At 41.4% G+C, this 23233-nt stretch overlaps 1 protein-coding gene across 8 annotated transcripts in view; it reads left to right on the top strand.

The window, feature by feature from the left end:
* LOC140195003 (interleukin-6 receptor subunit beta-like) overlaps nt 1-23233 on the top strand; it is a 135462-nt gene that overhangs the window by 31437 nt on the left and 80792 nt on the right. For all 8 annotated transcript variants that reach the window (XM_072252545.1, XM_072252546.1, XM_072252540.1 and 5 more), the window contains exon 2: nt 10767-10853. In XM_072252545.1, coding sequence (XP_072108646.1) covers nt 10781-10853 — 73 coding nt within the window. In that variant the 5' untranslated portion in view covers nt 10767-10780. The remainder of the gene's footprint in view (nt 1-10766; nt 10854-23233) is intronic.

Raw genomic sequence — 23233 nt, 5'->3', positions numbered from 1 at the left:
AATACTACAGCGCCTCCTTTGTCTGCGGGTTTGATGGTGAGGTTGGGATTAGTGCGGAGAGAGTGGAGGGCAGTGTGTTCAGAGGGAGTGAGGTTAGAACAGGAGAGAGGAGTGGTGAAGTTGAGACGGTTGATGTCTTGGCGACAGTTGGAGATGAAAAGATCAAGTGCAGGTAGAAGGCCTGGGCAGGGTGAACAGGAGGAGGAGGAGGAGGGTTGGAGACGGGACAAGGGGTCATCAGTAGGGGGAGAGGAATCCTTGCCAAAGAAGTATGTTCGGAGATGTAGGCGATGGAAGAAGAGTTCAGTGCCATGGTGGGCACTGAACTCACTGAAGTGTGGGCAGAGGGGGACAAAAGTGAGGCCCTTGCGAAGGACAGAACTTTCTGCCTCAGAGGGGAAGGTCAGACGGGATGGTGAAGACATGGCAAGGGTTGGGGCTGGGGTCAGAGGAGTGTAAAGAGTGGGAGGTCTCAGGAGGGAGAGGAGGGTTGGGATGCTCGGGGAGAGCAGGGTTAGGGGAGGATGCGGGATCAGAGGACAGAACTTGGTTACTGTTGAAGACCCTGCACTGTGGAACTCCAATAAAGTTTGGGAGTGGGATGATTGATCTCTTAAAGAACTACAACATTTGTTGGCACATGGTTTGACTCAGGCTATTGAAGTATTTTCCTCATTTTACCAGTGATCTCTGATACCACAACATCAGTTGATGTCACTATCACTTTACCTGGAATTTAGTTCTTTGGTCCAAGTCTGGAGATAAGTGGAGCAGTTAGAGTTACGGGGAAGCAAGTTGGCCAAGTAGTTAGAAAATTAAAACAATATCTACAAACAAACAACAGCAAACAAAGAATTTTAATAAGTATGAAAATTGAATAATTAAATTAACCATTCTAAAGATGATATAGAAATGCCTAACTGGAAAAGTTGAGGATTTTGTTAAAAGGATTAGAATGTTGCTAAAACGAGCAGGAAATATTTAAAATTTTGCAATAAATAACCAAGAAATTAATAATGATTAAAAGAAATAGAATCTGTGTTAAATAGAAACATTGTTTGTAAGAGCTTTATTAAGTAATTAGCAGTGATGACCTCTGATTTAAGGCAACAAAAGGGGTATTCAAAATATAGTTATCTGAAATTTGAATTAAATGTTGTGTTTGACAATTTCAGATAACCAGTCTTATCTTATTTTAGACCTTTCCAGTTGTGGTTAGAAAAATAAAATGAGTAGGATGCTCAGTGAAGAGGATGGCTTCTGTAGAGCTGTGCAGGCATGGTTTTGTTAGATTGACTGCGTTGGCTCTGTTTTTGTCGTTATGAATACTCTGACCAGTTAAATGGGTTTTTTTTTTGTCTAGCATTTGTTAGTTTTGTCTTATCAGCATATCCCTCTATGATAAATGTGTTACCATTTGGTTCAATTCCTACAATCTTGTATAAAGACTTATGGTCATCTTTAGCTCTGTTCCTGTGGGACTCTTGTTTACCCTTTTGTTCCAAACCTAACCTACTCTAGGTCTTCAAAACAAGTTTTTAATTTTCTGAACAACACACAAAATGCTGAGATGATCATGGAGCCAAGCATTAAAGATGAGTAGTAACAATCCAGATTTAGTGTTCCCTAGAATACTCTGGAAACCATTGGCAAACAACATGGTCATTCCTTCAAGATCTGCGAGTAGATTTCCCAAATTGTATGTTATGAAATCTCTGTAATATCCTGCTTAGTTGTTGGAGTCCACAGAAAGAACAGCAGCAAAGTAAAATTAGGCAAACTTTCAGTAAGACTGGGACTTTCTTGTAGGATTGCCAAACTTGTCAACATTTATTAGTGAAAATCTGGACCTTTTGGGACTGAAAAAAACAAAGCTGAATATTTAATGGCTGAGCACTAGGCACTAAGATGTTGTGCATTTACACATGTGACTCAAAGAGTCAAACCTAAAATGCTGGATGAACTCAGCAGTTAGGCAGCATCTGTGGTAATGAATAAACAGGTGACATTTCAGGATGAGACCCTTCTTCAGGATATTATAGTTTCAGGAAGCTGCAAGCCAGACGGTGATGTTAGAATGTTCTCCACGATACATATGTAGAAATTTACAAGTGCCTTTGCTGACATACCAAATCTCATCAAACTCCAGGAACTTGAAATTGCTCACTTTTTCCACTTCTAATCCCTCAATCAGGACTGGTGTGTTTCCTCATTTTGCCCTTTCTGAAGTCCACAATCAATTCTTTGGTTGTACTGATGTTGAGTGTAAGGTTGTTGCTGTGATACCACTCAACTAGCTGATATATTTTGTTCCTGTGTGCCGTCTTGTAACCATCTGAAATTCTGCCAACAATAGTTGTGTCATCAGCAGATTTATAGATGGCATTTTAGCTGTGCCTAGGCACACAGTAATGGGTGTAGAGAGAGTAGAGCAGTGGAATAAGCACACGTCCTTGAGGTTTGCCAGTGTTAATTATCAGCGAAGTGGGGATGTTATTTCTGATCCGTACAGACTATGTACAGAATCAGTTGCAGACGGAGGTACAGAGGCCAGGTTTTGGAGCTTTTTGATCAGACCTATGGGAATGATAGTGTTAAATGCTGAGCTGTAGTCAATAAACAGCAGCCTGACATAAGTGATAGATACTTTATTGATTTCAGAGGAAATTACAGTGTCACAGTAACATTACAGATGTACAGATATACAAATATCAGAGAAACATAGAAAACCTACAGCACAATACAGGCCCTTTGGCCCACAATGCTGTGCCGGACATGTACTTACTTTAGAAAAGTAATATAAAAGAAGAAAGAACATTTAAAAAAAAGTTATCTCAGTCTAACAGAATGGGGTCACCACTTCCTTGGCTATAGGTTGACTCATTCTAGAGAACCGAACAGGAATGACTTGCAGCGGGTGGTGAGGGTAGCAGAGCGGGTTATTGGTACAACATTACCCTCCCTCAGAGACATTTATACTGGCAGATTTCAAAAGAAGGCTATTTTAAAGGATCCCACTCATCCTGGACATCACCTGTTTACCCTTCTACCTTCTGGGAAGAGATACAGAGCATTAAGGACGAAAACAAAGAGACTCCTTAACAGCTCCTACCCACAAGCAGTGAAATGTATAACACCCCTTCCCCTTCTCCTGCCCCCCTCCTAAGACAGCGGCAGCTAAATGCATCACACTTCCAGGAATGGCAGGTGTGCAATAGTCCTACCCCCCCGCCCCCCATCCATATATTATTAATTTTGGACTGCAATCCTGAGGTTTTAGAGTTTATTTTATGTATATATTCTTTGTCATGCTGCAAAAGTTGAGCTGCTAAACTGTGTTTCATTGCTCCATAACCATGACAATAAAGATATTCTTCTTCTTCTTCTAATGGCCGAGGGTAAGAATGACGTTGTATAGAGCTCTTTCGAGCAGCATAGTTGTCTTAATATATAAAATATAAATGCTCCTCTGTTCAGCCAAAGTGGCATGCAGAGGATGAAAGACCTTGTCCTGAATTACTAGGATTTTCCGTAGGGTCCTTTGTTCTACCACAGCCTCCCGTGTGTCCAGTTTGACTCCTATAAAAGAGCTAGCCTTTCTAATCAGTTTATTGAGCCTGTTGGCATCACCGTGTTGATGTCATTGTCCCAGCACAGCACTACTTGGAAGATTGTGCTGTCGACAACGGACTGGTAGAACGCGTGAAGGAGAGGCCTGCAAACTCAAAAGGACCTCAGGAAGTAGAGGAATTAGTATCGTCCAGGTGAATGAAGGTCGCGTGAAGAGCCAATGAGATTGCATCTATTGTAGACCTATTATGGGAATAAGCAAATTGCATTGGGTCCAGGTCCTTGCTGAGGCAAGAGTTGATTCTAGCCATAACCACCCTCAAAGCATTTTATAAGTGTGGGTGTGAGTGCTACTGGATGATAGTCATTAAGGCAGCTCACCCTACTCTTTTTGGGACTGGTATGATTGTTGCTCTTTATAGCAAGTGGGAACTTCTGTAGCAATGAGAGATTGAAAATGTATTTGAACACACCAGTCAGTTAGTTGGCACAGGTTTTCAGCAGCTTTCCAGATACAATATCAGGGCCTGCTGTCTTGTGAGGGTTCACCCTCTTGAAAGATGCTCTGATGTCGGCCTTCAAGGCAGCGATCACTGGGTGCTGCAGGGATCCTCACATTTGTAGTTTTATTCTCCCTTTAAAAGCATGCATTAAAGTCATTGAGCTGATCTGGGAGTGAAATATCATAACCATTCACAATGTTGCCTTCTGCTTTGTAGCCTGCAAACCCTGCCAGAGCTGATGTGTGTCTGATTCCACCTCTAATCTCAATTGGAATCCCTACGTAGGCCATACCCAGTCATCTAGTATAATATGAAGATAACATGAAATTAAATTAAGTTATGCAAGTTAAATAATTATTTTCAAAAACGCTCCAGACTAAAATCTACCAACCAGACAACAGAAACGTTCAATTAAGATTAGTTGCACCAGATCAACTCCTGTGAAATATGAATTCAAATAAGTAACCATTCCATGTGTACTTAAGGATTGATTATCTTGAAGCACTTGTTACATTCAGGACCTTATACTTAAGGTTTTGCATAATCTCTATAGTAAAGTGCCCGACGCAGGCCTCTCATGGTCTGAGTCGACGTTCTGTCTCTTTATAGTACAGGTGTCCCCCGGTTTTCAAAAGTTTGCTTTACGAAACCTCACTGTTACGAAAGATCTACATTAGTTACCTGTTTTCGCTAACAGAAGGTGTTTTCACTGTTACGAAAAAAGGCAGCGCGTGCCCCAAGCAGCCGCCCTCCCCCGGATTCGGAACGGCATTCTCGCCGGCATTGCTTAAACACGTGCCTGTGAGCAGCCGTTTGCAAGATGAGTTCTAAGGTATCGGAAAAGCCTAAAAGAGGTCGTATGCATAAAACTAGACATAATTAAGTGTTTCGATCGTGGTGAACGAAGTAAGGACAAAGTGAGTTTGGCTTGTGGAAGCTGACGAAGATGATGTTGAAGAGGTTTTGGCATTCCATGACCCAGAACTGATAGATAAAGAGCTGATGCAATTGGAAGAGGAAAGGATAACAATCGAAACGGAATGCAGTAGCGAACGGACCGAAAGTGAAGTCGTCCAGGAACTGAATGTGAAGCAACTGCGTGAGATTTTGGCTGCAATGATAAAGTATGACTTTAATTTTGAAAGGGTACGTGGGTTTAGGGGATATTTGCAGGATGGTTTGAGTGCTTGCAAAGAACTGTATGATAGAAAAATGCGCGAGGGTAAGCAGTCAAGCATACTGTCGTTTTTCAAGCCTTCCACAGCAGACGACGAACCTCGACCTTCGACATCGAGGTGGGCAGTCATAGAAGAAGATGAGCTGCCTGCCCTAATGGAAACAGATGAGGATGAGATGACACCCCAGTGTCCCACCACCCCAACCCCCGGACAGATATCGATTTGTGGAGAATGCAGTGGTAGTCGGGAGGCACACAGCACATCTTTAAGAAAAAAGCCGAAATAAACATGCTAATTAATTACGTGCCAGGCGGCACCTAATTAATTAGCTTGTTTATTTCGGCTTTTTTCTTAAAGATGTGCTGTGTGCATCCCGACTACCGCTGTACCCCTGCATGCTTCGTGGCCTGGTATCGGTCGGCAGCCCGGAGAGTGGGGGCCACTCTACCACCCCAACCTCCGACGACTCAGCCTAACACACCATCATCAGTGTGCTGTGTGCGGTCTTCCGGATTCCCGTAAGTGATACTACACTGTATGTACATTATTTCTACTTTATATTGGCTGTGTATTTTTAGGTGTTATTTGGTATGATTCGGCAGCTTCATAGTTTAAAGGTTACTGGAGAGACTGTTTTTGCCAATAGCGCTTACGTGAGATTTTCGCTACGGAGAACAGTGTAGGCAATGATTGTGGAAAAGTATTTCTACTTTATATAGGCTGTGTATTTATCATATCATTCCTGCTCTTACTATATGTTACTGTTATTTTAGGCTTTAGTGTTATTTGGCATGATTTTGTATGTTATTTTTGGGTCTGCTAACGCTCACAAATTTTTCCCATATAAATAAATTGTAATTGCTTCTTCGCGTTACGACATTCCGGCTTACGAACTGTTTCATAGGAACACTCTACCTTCAGATGGCGGGGGAAACCTGTAACAGAAAGTATGCTGGCTGTTGTATGTATCTGGACATTTTGGTTAATGCTTAGTAACAAATGCAAGTGAATGACTAAGTGGTTGTTGTGTAGTTGAAGGAAGATGTTGGCTGCAATACAGATAAAGGTTAGCTGAAACATACCAATTATGCTGTGGATTTTTTTTTTAGTGCTTAAATTCAGTAATATTAAGTTTCAACCTTCTGATTTAGTCAGTCAAAACTTCTTATTTGGCACAATGATCAATAGACTAAGTAAATTACAATTGTTTAATCTATTTTTATTCTGAATTTAATTATCCAAAAGCTATATATACCACATGATTCAGGTGCCATTCTTAACAGTCTGTACTGATTCCATTTTTGAGAGAGTACTTGGTCAGTTTTTGCCTAAATTTAGTAGTATAATTTGTGAAAACTGTACTGTACATATAAGTCCACAATTTTAAAAGATCAGAAGGGATAATATAGGCCGATAATTAGCTTAAATTGAGCAGCAGGTCTTCAAGATTAGCATTATATCAGCACTGGCATTGTCTGACCTGCTCCTCTGCTGTACTTTTCTGTGCTATGTGTCAGATATAACTGAACAAGGAACTTGAGTAAGTATTAACTGACAACTGAGTATCAGCAAGCTTTTCTGAAGTTACTTTTTGAGAGGGTTTCTATTATGACAGTGTGTGGTTGATATAAACTTGTTGGTTTTTAATAAGGAGATTAATGAGTAGGTTGCAGAAGTTATCCACAAGTGAGATGTTTTCCTCATGAATCAGAATTCAACCTTTATAACGTGCATTAAAGACCAGAGTAGGGAGTTTTATATCCAGGTTTGTATTGAATTAAAATTTGTTTTATTTATTTAGTGGTAGCACAGAGTAGTCCCTCCCAGGCCTTTGAACCATGCATCCCAGCGATCCCCGCCAAACTCCAATTGAACTCTAATCTGATCACAGGACAATTTACAATGAACCCACCTGGTGTGTCTTTGGACTATGGGAGGAAACTAGAGTAATCAAAGAGAACCCATGCATTCCACAGGGAGGGCATACAGATTCCTTCCAGAATAGTATAGAATTTGAACTCCAAACTCCAGAATGTCCCAATCTGTAATGACATCACGCTAATTACTACTCTGCCATGGCACCTCAAAATTTACAAGTTGTCTAATTTTTTGGATGGGAAGGGAAATCACAAACATATAGATTGGATCAGCAAAATTGTGACATAGTGTTTAATCTAGAAAATGAATGGTCATCATCAGTTGAGGTTTTCCCTTTGTGGGACTCTATCCTTGTGTTCCAAATCTATTCAGTTGTTGGGCTTCATGTAATGTGTTGCAGCGTGGTACTATCAGGTAAAGTTTGAATAAGATTAGTTCTTTCTTGTAGGATCTGTGCCTTTGGTATTGGAAAAAGTTGAAGCAGAATATTTAATGGGTGAACTCTAGGCACTAAGTGTGTATTTACACAATTGACTCATTAAAAGCTAGTCCACGAGTACAAAAGCAATGAATGTTTTTTAAACAAGCTGTTTAGTTGTAAAATGTTGCACGCAAAGCGTCTGAAATATTACAGGCAATTTAGGAAAGTGATTTCACCCCCCCCCCCCCCGCACCCTCTACCTTCCCCCTCAACTGTCAACCACTTCCCACCTTATTCTCGCTTCTTCCCACTTTCCTTTCCAGTTCTGATGATGGGTCTCTACCTGAAACATTGACTGTTTAGTTGTCTCCATAGGTCCTACCTGATGTGTTGAATTCCTCCACTACTTTGTGTGTTGCTTAAGATTTCCAGCATCTGCAAAATCTCTTCAGTTTAGGGAACTGAAAGCAATGTGCTCTTGATATCTATAATATAAATAAAAGTTAATCAGGGTTAAGCAGATGTGGAGAAAGAAATAATGGTAGATTGCTGCCAATAGATTATAAAAGAATCAACAGGTATATTTTTCCTGCAGCTTCCATGCTTGCACATTGTAGGTCTGAATTATTGGACACTGAGGTCAATCCTGAAAATGCAATCAAGTCCACTGATAGTTCTGAATTTTCCTAATCTGAGAAGTGTGATGCATTTTATACCTGGCCCTTCCATTTTGTATCACCTATGGCCGGTGTTGGTTTGAACAGGATTGCTGACCTTCGAGGAAACATAGAAAATAGGTGCAGGAGTAGGCCATTCGGCCCTTCAAGCCTGCACAGCCATTCAGTATGATCATGGCTGATCATCCAACTCAGAACCCTGTACCTGCCTTCTCTCCATACCCCCTCATCCCTTTAGCCACAAGGGCCATATCTAACTTCCTCTTAAATATAGCCAATGAACTGGCCTCAACTGTTTCCTGTGGCAGAGAATTCCACAGATTCACCACTCTCTGTGTGAAGAAATTTTTCCTCTTCTCGGTCCTAAAAGGCTTCCCCTTTATCCTTAAACTGTGATCCCTCGTTCTGGACTTCCCCAACATCAGGAACAATCTTCCTGCATCTAGCCTGTCCAATTCTTTTAGGATTTTATATGATTTCAATAAGATACCCCCCTCAATCTTCTAAATTCCAGCGAGTGTAAGCCTAGTCGATCCAGTCTTTTATCATAAGAAAGTCCTGCCACTTTATTTCTGTTCCTCTATTGAGATTTGTTTCGTATTTTTAATGTATTTAAACTTGCTAATTATTTATTTTTCAACTATTTCAAAGTGTCTGATCATTAAAGGGTCTTTTGATAGTGCCATTTAACCAAAGGCCTCGACAGTTTGGAAGTGGACTCTTGTGATCTGTCACCTAAGGCCTAGTAGTGCTTGCACATGTAATTCCCATTATGCTTTGCTGTCATCTCTAAATTTGTATTATTGATAGAAGTAACCCCATATATAATCCTAGATAATTTATATATGAGATTACAGGACATTTGAATATGCCACCTAGATTTCACTCTGCATTCTCCTAAAACGTGCTTGAATGTGCTTCTCTTCAGGCACACTGGAAGGGAAATATCTTAAGAGCTTTGCCAGCCCCTGGCAGTGCACCTACTGCTCTTTAAAACAAATTAATCCTCAGCATCTCCTTTGAACTTTCCCCCCCTCACCTTTAATGTCCTAGTACAGTCGGCCCTCCATATCCGCGGGTTCCGCATCTGCGGATTCAACCAACCGTGGATAGAAAATCTTCGAAAAAAGATTCCAGAAAGTTCCAAAAAGCAAAACTTGAATTTGCCGCGCCAAGCACTACGCTGAATCCACGCGAATGAGGTGATGTGTAGGCATACCCTGCTGTAGCCTCCCGCCATTTCACAGATCCTCAGTCCCTCTCCAGCACTCGTTGTTTGAGCATTGTTCACCTCGCACCTTGTGCGTTCGCTACTTGTGTTGTGAGCGAGAGGAAGGAGTTTAAGGCTAGTAAGGGATGGCTGGCTAGCTATGTAAAGCGCTACAGCCTCAAGAACTTAAAGATCACGGGAGAATCGGCATCGGCGTTCCCAGAAGAGCTACGATGGTTGCGTCTGTACTGAACATGTGCAGACTTCTTTTGTCATTATTCCCTAAGCAATACAGTATAACAACTACTTTACATAGCATTTACATTGTATTAGGTATTATAAGTAATCTAGAGATGATTTAAAGTATATGGGAGGATGTGCGTAGGTTATATGCAAATACTACGCCATTTTATATAAGGGACTTGAGCACCCGCGGATTTTGGTATCCGTAGGGGTTCCTGGAACCAATCCCCCATGGATACCAAGGAATGACTGTATTAGACATTTTGACCCTAAGGGAAAAGATGCTGGCTGTTTATCTGCTGTTTACATACTGGTAACTAACTCTTTTCTGCACACTTGCCAAAGCCCTCACATCCTTCCTGTAATAAAGCGACAAGAATTGAATGCAATACTCCATATGCAGCGTAACCAAGTTTAACATAGCTTCGCAACCTGTGAATTCAGTGCCTCATTTACTAAAGGCAAACCAGCCATTTGGTATGTTTACCATCCTATCCAACCTATGCAACTACATTCAGGAAGCTATGGACTTGGACCAGCAGATCTCCCTGTACATCAGTTTAAGGAACTCTTGGACTTAATGGTCAAGGGCATTGGTTAAAGAGGTGCCTTTTAAGAAGACTAGAACCACAGTCATATAGCACACGAAGGGACCTGTGGCCAAATTCATCTGTACTAATATATGTTTCAATGTTCTTGTGATGAATAAATCCGGATGTGCAGCTAGGAAAATTATGTAAGCAAATATAGCAACATTTAAGAGGCATTTAGATAAGCACGTGAACTGGCATAGAATGTGAGGTGAGAATATAGACCATATGCAGGCAGATTGGGTTAGTTTCGGATGGCATTATAGTTGGCACAGATGTTGGTTGAAGGATCTGTTCCCATGCTATTCTGTTTTCTATAAAAATAAATGTTGTGGAGTGATACAGAGGCAGGAAGTAAAATCGGAAAGAATTGAGTAGTAAACGGCTTTGGAAGCTGAAGGCATTGTCTTCAGCAGTACTGAGTAGATTCAGAAGTGACTAAGAGGACAAGTTCTAAATCTTTGCTAATGCTTTAATTTTTTTTTTAATTTTTTAGTGACTACTTGAATCATGTTTCTCCAGAGAATTTGGTGGCTTGTGGTAACATCTCTCTCCATACAAATCAGTGAATGTTTAAAAATTGGTAAGTGTCAAAGAAATATCTGTTATTGTCATGTAAATAATTGTCTTATCTTTAATGATTATCAAGCATGAAAATGTGGGCAGTTTAAAAATAGTGAATTGCAGAACTTCTGATATTGAATTGTGTTGGAAATCTGGATCCCATTGCTTTTTGTTTTTAACATTGAAGTAATGGATGATGTGTATTGGCAAATCTTAATTAATAACTAAAGTTTTCCCTCTCATTAGAAGCATTAGAAGCAAGGTAAAGTGCATCCACATATGTCAGAAGTAAGCCAGTTGTGCTATGATCAGTGTTGTTATTATAAACTTGCTTGAGTAACCATGAATTTTAGCCTCATATAGGATCTTTGACTAACACCAATTCAATAGGTTTCAACAATGTTGGTTGGCCATGGTAATGTCTATATAAAATGCAAATCCATTGGAGCACTCTTTAGAAAAACACTGCTACAGCTAATCTGTCCATTTCTGTTGTTAATTTATTATCATCACCATATAGTCAACTATAGTTGGAAGATGTGAGTAATTGTTAAAGCTTCGAGCCAGTCGACCAAATGTTCTTTGCCCTTATTTTGCTCATATTGTGCTGTGCCAGTGCGTTCGGACCAATGACTATTTTACTGTGATTGCTGAATGACTAATTTTGGCAGGCAGAATTCAGCACGATAGATCATTCATTGGCAATGCAGCGTGAAGATTAAAAAGGGCTTGAGCTCTCAGCTTTCTTTTGGGCTGAAATCAGTGCAAGGCCAATAAAAAGAATGGAGACTTAAGCGGAACGGCTATTATTGGAGTGGACCAGTGTTAGTGGTCCTGCTTTGGCTTAACAGACTAGCATGAGGACAGGCGTGGGCAACTACAGGTGGTGTTTCTAAGTAAGAAGAAGTTTCTAGTATTTTTTTTCTTGAGGTTCATAGCTAGTACACTGAGAATGGATTTGGAGTTAATGGTATGTTCCTTGTGTGAGATGTGAGAAATTTGGGAGACCTCCAGTATCCCCAATAAATATTTCTATACAAAGTGCATCAAGGTGTACCTACTTAGAGGCTGTTAAGGAGCTGGAGCTGGAAAAGGGAATGGGTAGCTAGCACAGAGTACCCCTGTGGCAGTTCCCCTCAATGATAAATATACCACTTTGGATACTGTTGGGGATGGGGTGGGAACAACCTATCGGAGAAACCATGGTGACCAGGTCTCTGACACTGAGTCTGGCTGTGTGGCTCAGAAAGGAAAGGGGAAAAGAAGTGCAGTAGTGATAGGGTATTCCATAATTAGAGTAATATAAAGCAGATTCTTTGGACATGAGACACCCAGATGGTATGTTGCCTCCCAGGTGCCAAGCTCAGGGATGTCTCAGATGGGGTCCGCGGCATTCTAAAGGGGGAGAGGGAACAGCTACATCATGGAAACAACAGGAATTCTGCAGATGCTGGAAATTCAAGCAACACACATCAAAGTTGCTGGTGAACGCAGCAGGCCAGGCAGCATCTCTAGGAAGAGGTGCAGTCGACGTTTCAGGCCGAGAAGGGTCTGCACCTCTTCCTAGAGATGCTGCCTGGCCTGCTGCATTCACCAGCAACTTTGATGTGTGTAGCTACATCATGGTACATTTTGGTACTATCAACATGGGTAGGAAAACGAGGAGGCCCTGAAGAGGGAAATATAGAAACATAGAAAAGGGAATAAGGCAGTAGACTGAAAGGCAGGACTTCCATGGTAGTAATCTTTGTATTTCTGCCTGTGTTCTCTGCCAGTGAGGGTAATGATTTGGCAGATGAATGTGTGGCTGCAGGTGAAAGGATATTGTATTTCTGGATCATTGGGGTCTCTTGGGAAGATGTGACCTGTACAAAAGGTTTAGGTTATACCTGAACCTGAGGGGTCCAATATCCTTGAGACCAGATTTGCTAGAGCTGTCAGGGAGGGTTTGCACTAATTTTGCAGGGAGAGGGGAACTGGGGTGATGGGGATGAGAATCGGGCAGGTAGTATAAAGCAGAGGCAGTGTGTAGTGAAGCTGTGAGGAAGAACAAGCAGATGATAGGGCAAAATTGCAGTCAGTGGGATGAGTTAAAGTGTAACATGGGGGCAACATCAAAAAGGGTGATGAATAAAGCACTGAAAGTGTTGTATTTAAATTCAGACAGTATACAGAATAAGGTAGATGATCTTGTGATGCAGGTAGAGATTTGCAGGTATGATGTTATTGGCATCTCCAAGACATGGCTGAAAGAATATCATAGTTGAGAGCTTATTATCCAAGGATACACATTTTGTATTGAAAGGACAGGCAGGTAGGCAGAGGGGGTGGGGTGGTTCTATTTGTATTAAAAAAAATATGAAAGCAAATCCTTGGAATGAGGTGACATCAGATCTGAGGATGTAAACTCCTTGTCTGTAGAGTTAAGAAATTGCAAGGGTAAAAAGACCCTGATGTGAGTTACATACGTGCCTCCAAACTGTAGCCAGGATATGGGCTACAAATTACAGTGGGAAGTAGAATAGGCATGTGAAAGGGGCAATGCTACAATAATCATGGGGGATTTCAGTATGCAGGTAGATTAGGGAAAATCTGGTTGGTACTGGATACCAAGAGGGAATTTGTAGAGTGCCTTCGGGATGGATTTTTATAGCAGCTTGTGATTGAGCCCACTGGGGGATCGGCAGTTCAGGATTGGGTGTTATGTAATGACCCAGATTTGATTAGGAAGCTTAAGGTAAAGGAAACATTAGGAAGCAGTGAGCATAATATGATAGAATTCACCCTGCAGTTTGAGAAGGAGAAGCTAAGCATCAAATAAATCAGTATTACACTGGTGGAGTAAAGGAAACTACAGAGGTACAAGAGTGGAGCTGGCCAAGGTTGATTGAAAGGGTACACCAGCAATGATGACGGCAGAACAACAGTGGTTGGTATTTCTGGGGCAAATTTGGAAGGTGCAGGAAAGATCAGAATCAGGTTTATTATCACTGGCATGTGACGTGAAATTTCTTAACTTGGCAGTAGCAGTTCAGTGCAATACATAATCTAACAGAGAGGAAAAAAATAATAAATCGTAATAATAAATAAAGTAAATCAAGTATGTATATTGAATAGATTACACTGGACAACAGATTTTTTTTCCAAAGGTGTTGCTTCCTCAGAATTTATTTTTGTTTATGATAGACTGCTTGAAGATGAACACAAATATAATTTCAGACCACTTGTATCACATAGGAATTTGGAGAAACAACAACAACTTTTATTGAATATAATGTGTTTAATTGCATAATGGTGCTGATGCTTTGCAATAGTTCAGCTAAGTTAAAAATATTTTGTTAATGATTTTCATTTGTACTCCGTGTCTGAGGCTTTTCGCTTGAGTGCCCAACAATAATTCACCAGCATTGATGGATTCCAGTTGCCCTGGTATCTTTTCTCCATGACTGCAATGTCCTGGTGAAACCTTTCACCGTGCTAGTCACTAACAGCACCAAGATTTGCAGGGAAGAAGTCTAAATGGGAATGCAGAAAATAAATCTTTAGTGACATGTTGCATTTCATTGTTTTATATGCTTGAAGCATGCTTTCAACCATTGCATGTAGTTTGGTGCTCTGTAGATGCTGAGGAAAAATTTCAACAACTACTTTGAATGCCTTCCATGTGGTTTTCTCCAGTCCCACTAGAAATTCTTCAAATTGCATGTCATTGATGACCTGTTTGATTTGTGGACCAACAAAAATGCATTCCTTAATCTTGGCATCAGTTATTCTGGGAAGCATCTGTTTCAAGTATCAAAATCCTTCATAGAAATTTTTGTGCCTGGTAATAGCAAATTCCATCCTTATAGTCCTGAACCCAATAATTATTACTAAAACCTGTCCTGCCATGCAGCAGCCGCGCCGCCTAAGCATTCCTGACAAGATGGGAAACTTGCAGCTTGCATTGTAGGCAACATTTTAATTGACTTGAACTATGAATTAAAATAATAAACATAGGTTTATTTTTTAAAAAATGGTGCGTGATAGGGAAATTTCATGGTGATTTCATGGTGATTTTCATGAGCAGTAGCCCAAAATTCATAAGGTACACCTAAAGGTATTCAGGAAGCAAAATCTTTGTTGTCCAGTGTTATTAAAAAATGTACAAAAACAGAAATACTGTATATTAAAAAAAGTGAGGTAGTGTCCGAAGCTTCAAAGTCCACTTAGGAATCGGACGGCATAGGGGAAGAAACTGTTCCCAAATCGCTGTGTGCGCGCCTTCAGGCTTCTGTATCTCCTGCCTGATGGTAACAGTGAGAAAAGGGCATGCCCTGGGTACTGGAGGTCTTTAATAATGGACGCTGCCTTTCTGAGGCACTGCTCTCTAAAGATGTCCTGGGTACTTTGTAGGCTAGTGCCCAAGATGGAGCTGACTAGATTTACAACCTTCTGCAGCTTCTTTCGGTCCTGTGCAGTAGCCCCTCCATACCAGACAGTGATGCAGCCTGTCAGAATGCTCTCCACGGTACAACTATAGAGGATTTTGAGTGTATTTGTTGACATGCCAAATCGCTTCAAACTCCTAATAAAGTATAGCTGCTGTCTTACCTTCTTCATGACTACATCAGTATGTTAGGACCAGGTTAGGTCCTCAGAGATCTTGACACCCAGGAACTTGAAGCTGATCATTCTCTTCACTTTTTAATCCCTCTGAGGATTGGTATGTGTTCCTTCGTCTTACCTTTCCTGAAGTCCACAATCAGCTCTTTCGTCTTACTGACGTTGAGTGCCAGGTTGTTGTTGTGGCACCATTCCACTAATTGGCATATCTTACTCCTGTACACCTTCTCGTCACCACCTGAGATTCTACCAACAATGGTTGTATTGTCAGCAGATTTGTAGATGGTATTTGAGCTATGCCTAGCCACACAGTCGTGTATGTAGAGAGTAGAGCAGTGGGCTAAGCACACACCCCTGAGGTGCGCCAGTGTTGATCGTCAGCGAGGAGAATATTTTATCACCAGTCCTCACAGACTGTGGTCTTCCGTTAGGAAGACGAGGATCCAATTACAGAGGGAGGTACAGAGTCCCAGGATCTGCAACTATTCCCAAAGTTGAAATAGTATTCTAAAGAGATGATGAAGCAACTGTGGTTGACAAGAAAAGTCAAAGACAGCATAAAAGCAAAGGAAAGTTGGCTTATAATGTAGAAAAGAAATTGTGGGAAGGTAGAGGACAGGAAAGATTTTAAAATACAACCAACAGCTGTGAAAATGGACTGAAAGATGGTAGATGGAATTTAATGCAGGACCAACCAGGAAAGGTCTTGCGCTGGGAAGTGCAGTAGAAACATAGATAACCTACAACAGAGTGCAGGCCCTTCGGCCCACAAAGCTGTGCCAAACATGTCCCTAGCTTAGAACCACCTAGGCTTTACCCATAGCCCTCTATTTTTCTAAGTGCCATGTAGCCATCCAGGAGACTGTTAAAAGACCCTACCGTTTCCGCCTCCACCACCGCCACCGGCAGCCCATTCCACGCACTCACCACTCTCTGCGTTTTTTAAAAAAAAAACACAAACTTACCCATGACATCTCCTCTGTACCTATTTCCAAGCACCTTAAAAATATGCCCTCTCATGCTAGCCATTTCAGTCCTGGGGGAAAAGCCTCTGACTATCCACACGATCAATGCCTCTCATTATCTTGTACACCTGTATCAGGTCACATCTCATCCTCCATCACTTCAAGGAGAAAAGCTGAGTTCACTCAACCTTTTCTCATAAGGCATGCTCCTCAATCCAGTCAACATTCTTGTAAATCTTCTCTGCACCCTTTCTATGGTTTTCACGTCCTTCCTGTAGTGAGGCGACCAGAATTGAGCACAGTACTCCCAAGTGGTGTCTGACTAGGGTCCTATATAGCTGCAAAATTACATCTCAGCTCTTAAACTCAATCCCACGATTGATGAAAGCCAATGCACCGTATGCCTTCTTAACCACAGAGTCAACCTCCGTAGCAGCTTTGAGTGTTCTTTGGACTCGGACCCCAAGATCCCTCTGATCCTCCACACTGCCAAGAGTCTTAGCATTAATGCAATATTTTGCCATCATATTTTTGACCTACCAAAATGAACCACCTTCACACTTATCTGGGTTGAACTCCATCTGCTACTTCTCAGCCCAGTTGTAACCTCTGACAGCCCTCCACACTATCCACAATATCCCCAACCTTTGTCATCAGCAAATTTACTAACCCATCCCTCTACTTCCTCATCCAGGTCATTTATAAAAATCACAGAGTAGGGGTCCCAGAACAGATCCCTGAGGCACACCACTGGTCACCGGCCTCCAAGCAGAATATGACCCGTCTACAACCACTCTCTGCCTTCTGTGGGCAAGCCAGTTCTGGATCCACAAAGCAATGTCCCCTTGGATCCCATGTCTCCTTACTCTCTCAATAAGCCTTGCATGGAGTACCTTATCAAATGCCTTGCTAAAATCCATATACACTGCATCTACAGCTCTACCTTCATCAATGTGTTTAGTCACATCCTCAAAATATTCAATCAGGCTCGTAAGGTATAACCTGCCTTTGACAAAGTCATGCTGATTATTCCTAATCATATTATGCCTCTCCAAGTGCTGATAAATCCTGCCTCTCAAGATCTTCTCCATCAACTTACCAACCACTGAAGTAAGATTCATTGGCCTATAATTTCCTGGACTATCCCTACTCCCCTTCTTGAATAAGGGGACAACATCCGCAACCCTCCAATCCTCCGGAACCTCTCCTGTCCTCATTGATGATGCAAAGATCATTGCCAGAGTCTCAGCAATTTCCTCCCTCGCTTCCCACAGTAGCCTGGGGTACATCCTGTTTGGTCCCGGTGACTTATCCAACCTTATGCTTTCCATAGGCTCCAGCACATCCTCTTCCTTAATATCTACATGCTCAAGCTTTTCAGTCCACTGCAAGTCATCCCTACAATCGCCAAGATTCTTTTCCATAGTGAATATGAAGCAAAGTATTCATTAAGTACCAGTAGAACGAAGGGATCTAGGAATAGAGGTCCATAATTCATTGGAAGTAGCATCACAGGTTGATAGGGTCTTAAGTAAGCTTCTTCTGACATATTGGCCTTCATATATCAATGTATTGAGTACAGGAGATGTAATGTAATGTTGAAGTTGTATAATATGTTGATGAGGCCCAATTTGGAGTATTGTGTGCAGTTTTGGTTACCTACCTACAGGAACAATGTAAACAAGTTTGGAAGAGTACAGAGAAAATTTGCAAGGATGTTGCCGAGTCTGGAGGACCTGAGTTATATGGAAAGGTTAAATAGATTAGAAGTTTATTCCTTGGAACGTAGAAGATTGAGAGGAGATTTGATAAAGGTGTAGAAAATTATAAGGGGCATAGATAGAGTAAATGCAAGCAGGTTTTTCTCCACTGAGATCGGGTGGGACTACAACTGGAAGTCATAGGTTAAGGTAAAGTTTAAGGGAAACTTCATTCAGAGGGTCATGAGAGTGTGGAATGAGCTGCCTGCGCCAAGCTCTAGTTCAACATTTAAGAGAAGTTTGGATAGGTACATTGAAGGTAGGGGTATGGAGGGCAGTAGTTCCAGTATTGGTCAATGGAAGTAGGCAGCTTAAAGGGCTAGTTGGACTGTTTGTGCTGTACTTTTCCATGACACTAACACTGGCAGAAGCAACTTAAAAAGCCATAAAAGAAGTAAAGATTAAATACGAAGGTAAGCTAGCCAATAATGTAAGAGGATACAAAAAGTTTTCAGGTATATAAAGAGTAAAAGAGAGACGACCACTGGAAAATTAAGCTGAAGAGGTTGTAATAGGGTACAAAGAAACAGTGGAGGAACTTAAGTGTTTTTGTATGAGTCTCCACTGTGGAAGATGCTAGCAGAATGCCAGAAATTTGAGTGTCAGGGTGCAAAAGTGGTTGGGAAGCTGAAAAGCATGAAGGTAGATAAGTCACATGGACCAGATGGACTGCATGCTAGGGTTCTGAATGAGGTAGCTGAAGAGATTGTGGAGCATTAATTATGATCTTCCAGTCTTCTGAAGGACTAGAAAATTGCGAATGTTACTCCGCACTCGTAAGAAGAGAGAGAGGCAGAAGAAAGAAAACTATAGGCCAGTTATACTTACTTCAGTAGTTGGAAAATGTTGGAGTCTGATTTAAGGATAGACTTTTGGGGTACCTGGAAGCACTTCATAAAGTAGGCCAATGTAAGCCTGGACATTGCTCGAAGATTTCTCTAAAGGAGAAATCTTACCTAATAAATATGTTAAAATTCTTTGAGGAAATAACAGGCAGGATAGACAAAGGAGAGTCAGTGGATGTTAATTTGGAACTTGACAAGGTGCCACACGTGAGGCTGCTAACAACGTATGAGCCCATGGTATTTCAGGAAAGGTACTAGCATCGCCGCCAATCAAATGGATGGACACAATAAGGACAGCTTTGAACACCATGTTATCAGCAATGAGCCGCCTTTGCAAGGATCAATACTCAGTGCACCGATCCGTAGGGTCACCATGACTCAATAACAACTCAATGGCACTTAACAAGTAGTATGGATAGAAGATTAGCTGACTGGCAAGAGGCGAAGAATGGGAATAAAGGGGGCCTTTGGTTGGCTGCCAGTGACTAGTAATCTGCAACTGCCCCATTAATTTTTCTGTAGCTTATTTGGGATATAAGATTTCATGACGTATCTGGGATATGCTTAACATACTTCATTCATATCTTTTCTGCATTTTCTCCTTGCTCTCATAAAGGAATCTGGTGTTCATTAAATACAGAGCTTCTATTTTCATGGAAGCAGATACAGAATTACCACTGCTATCATCTAGCTCTTAACACTATTTGGCCTTCACTTAGCAACAGCTTACGAAGAATAATTAAAATTAGATTTTTGCTGAGTGGAAAATTGCTAACAAACTGACATGAGAGCACTATAGTTTGTTGGTGCCATTTGACATTGAGGATTGATGTAAAACGCTAAGACATTATTTTATTCCTCTCTGGGATCAGACATTGCTGGTAAGACCAGTATTTGTCCACCCCTATTGTGCCAGAAAATGTGATGATGAAACTTCTGCTGTACACACAGTGATGATGAAATTCTTTTGTTAGATCTTATGATTACCTGCCTCTTCTGCCGTGTAAGTATTACTTGCCATTTTTCAACCTGTGTCTGAGTGTACTATAGATCTTGCACAGTCCAGTTGGTTGCTAGAAGTACTTTGTGTGAAGAGAAATGTTGAGGAGAAATGCCCAATGAAAAATTAAAGATCTGAAAGATTAACTTTTATTTTCCCCACTGATGTTTTGAGTGGGTAAACTGCTATATGGCATTGACAGTTTAATCTCAACACTTGCACTGTTTCTGTAAATTCACTTTGTACTAAATTGCTGAATATTTCCAGCATTTTATATTTTCATATTCCTTTTGAAGTAAGGATCTTGTCCTTCAAAATCTCAGCAAGTCCCATTAACTTTTGTCATGATATATTGCTTTTCTTAAATTCAACTTTTCCAAAATTACCACCAAGGCAATTGTCCAGTAACTAAGTAAAAACCACAATTTCTGAATGCAACAAACTCCAGTGGTGACTGATGAGTCATAATGAATAAAGTTGTCAAGGAAGATAGTGAACTGAAACCAAATTGGAAGTATTTCATTCAGTTGATTCGCTTTATTCGGGAGACTTGAGTTCTCGATGCATAGTCATAGAGAAGTACAGCAAAGAAACAGGCCTTTCGACCCATCTAGTCCATGCTGAAACCACTTAAACTGTCTACTGCCATCATCCTGCATCGGGACCAGAGCCCTCCATATCCCTACCATCCATGTACCTATCCAAACTTCTCTTAAATGTTGAAATCAAGCTCACATGCACCACTTGTGCTGGTAGCACATTCGACACACTCATGACCCTCTGATTGAAGAGCTTTCCCTCGCATTGCTCTTAAACATCTCTCCTTTCACCCTTAAGCTATTACCTCTGGTTGTAGTCCCAGCCAACCTCAGTAGAAAAAGCCTGCTTGCATTTACCCCATCTATACCCCTCATAATTTTATATACCTCTATCAAATCAACCTTGTTTACATCTTTCCTGTAGGTAAGTGACCAAAGTGGCATACAATACTCCAAATTAGGCCTTACCAACATCATGTATGACTTCAACCTAACATCCTATCTTCTGTACTCAGTACATTGATGTATGAAGGCCAATGTGCCAAAAGCTTCCTTTATGACCCTATCTACCTATGACACCACTTTCACTGAATTATGTACCTGTCTTCCCGGATTCCTTTGTTCTACCATACCCCTCAGTGCCCTACCGTTCCCTGCTTAAGACCTACCCTGGTTGGTCCTACCAAAGTGCAAAACCTTGCAGTTGCCTGCATTAAATTCTACCTGCTGTTTTTCCAGCTGATGCAAATCCCTCTGCAAGCCATGATACCCCCTCACTGTTCACTACATTCCCAATCTTGGTGTCATCTGCAAATTTGCTGATCCAGTTGACCACATTATTATCCAGATCATTGATATAGATGATAAACATAAAGGAGTCAACACTGATCCCTCCAGCACACCACTAGTCACAGGCCTCCAGTCAGAGAGGCAACCCTCTACTACCACTCTGGCTTCTCACACAAAGACGATGTCTAATCCAATTTACTATCTCGTCCTGATGCTAAGCAACTGAACCTTCTTGAGCAGCCTCCCATGTGTGACCTTGTTAAATGCCTTGCTAAAGTCTATGTAGACAACATCCACTGCCCTACCTTTATCTACTTCCCTGGCAACTTCTTTGAAAAACTATCATTGGTTAGACACTGCATACCACATATAAAGCCATGCTGACTATCCTTAATTAGTCCTGTCTCTCCAAATACTTATGTATCCAGTCCCTTAGAACAGGGATCCCCAACCATTTTTGCACAGCGGACCGGTTTAATATTGGCAATATTCTTGTGGACTGGCCACCGGGGTGTGGGGGGGGGGGGGGGGGCGGTGTTCAAGTAGGGTTAAACTCCCCTCAACATGTCTTCTACAGTTAGGGTTGCCAACTTTTTCACTCCCAAATAAGGGACAAAAGTAGCAGTCAAATCCCGGGACACTTGTGTTTACCCCTGGAAAGACTACCATGAGCACGAAGCCTTGTGCAGGCACCTATGTGCGCATGCGTGACGTGCTGATTTCTTTTCCCACAAATCGGTTTTGCCTTGATCTTCCCGACTACACTGTACATCCGTTATTTCTACTTTATATAGGCTATGTATTTATCATATCATTCCTGCTTTTACTATATGTTAGTGTTATTTTAGGTTTTATGTGTTATTTGGTATGATTTGTTAGGTTATTTTTTTGGGTCTGGGAACGCTCAAAAATTTTTCCCATATAAATTAATGGTAATTGCTTCTTTGCTTTATGCCATTTTGGCTCGAAAGGTTTCATAGGAATGCTGTACCTTAGCGGGGGAAATACGGGACAAGGGCGCTCCCATATGGGACAAACCAATTTAACCCAATATATCGGATGTCTCAGCAATACGGGATAGTTGGCAACCCTATGTTCAAGTTCAACAGTGCGTGACAGGGAATGTGGAAAGGTGCAGCTGACTCATATCGTTTCCTTGCGGCCCAGTGGTTGGGGACTGCTGCCTTAGAATACCTTCCAATAACTTTCCCACAACTGATATCAGACTACTTGATTTCTGTTCAGAGCTTTTTTTCTAAACAGCAGAGCCATGTTGGCTATCCTCAAATCCTCTGGTACTTCTGTCGCTAAGGATATTTTATCTCTGGTAGAGGCCCAAAAATTTCTGCACTTATCTCACGTAGGGTCTGAGGGAACATCTCGTCAGGCCCTGGGGATTTATCCACCCTGATTTGGCTCAGGGTAGCAAACACCTCCTCTGTAATCTGCACAGGGTCCATTAAGTTGATGCCACTTTGCCTCACTTCTATAGACTCTGTATCCTTCTCCCGAGCTAATACAAATGCAAAGAATGCACTTAAGATCTTCCCCCATCTCTTTTGGCTCCACACATGGATTGCCATTCTGGTCTGCTAGAGGACCAATTTTGACCCTTGCAATCCTTTTGTTCTTAACATATCTGTAGAATCCCTTTAGATTCTCCTTCACCTTGTCTGCTGGAGCAACTTCATGCCTTCTTTTAGTCTTCCTGGTTTCTTAAATGATCTCCTACATTTCTTGTACTTCATAAGCACCCAATTTGTTCCTACTTGCCTATACCTGCTATGCAAATCCTTTTTTTTCCTCTCTTAATCAGGGCCTCAATATCTGTTGAACAAAGATTCCCTGCAATTGTTATCTTTTCATTTTATTCTGGCAGATACATATAAGCTTTGT

The sequence above is a fragment of the Mobula birostris genome, chromosome 3 (genome assembly GCF_030028105.1).
Source record: "Mobula birostris isolate sMobBir1 chromosome 3, sMobBir1.hap1, whole genome shotgun sequence".
In the NCBI taxonomy this organism is placed as follows: domain Eukaryota; kingdom Metazoa; phylum Chordata; class Chondrichthyes; order Myliobatiformes; family Myliobatidae; genus Mobula; species Mobula birostris.
Note: the sequence above shows the minus strand (reverse complement) of the source record. Positions and strands in the feature narration are given on the sequence as shown.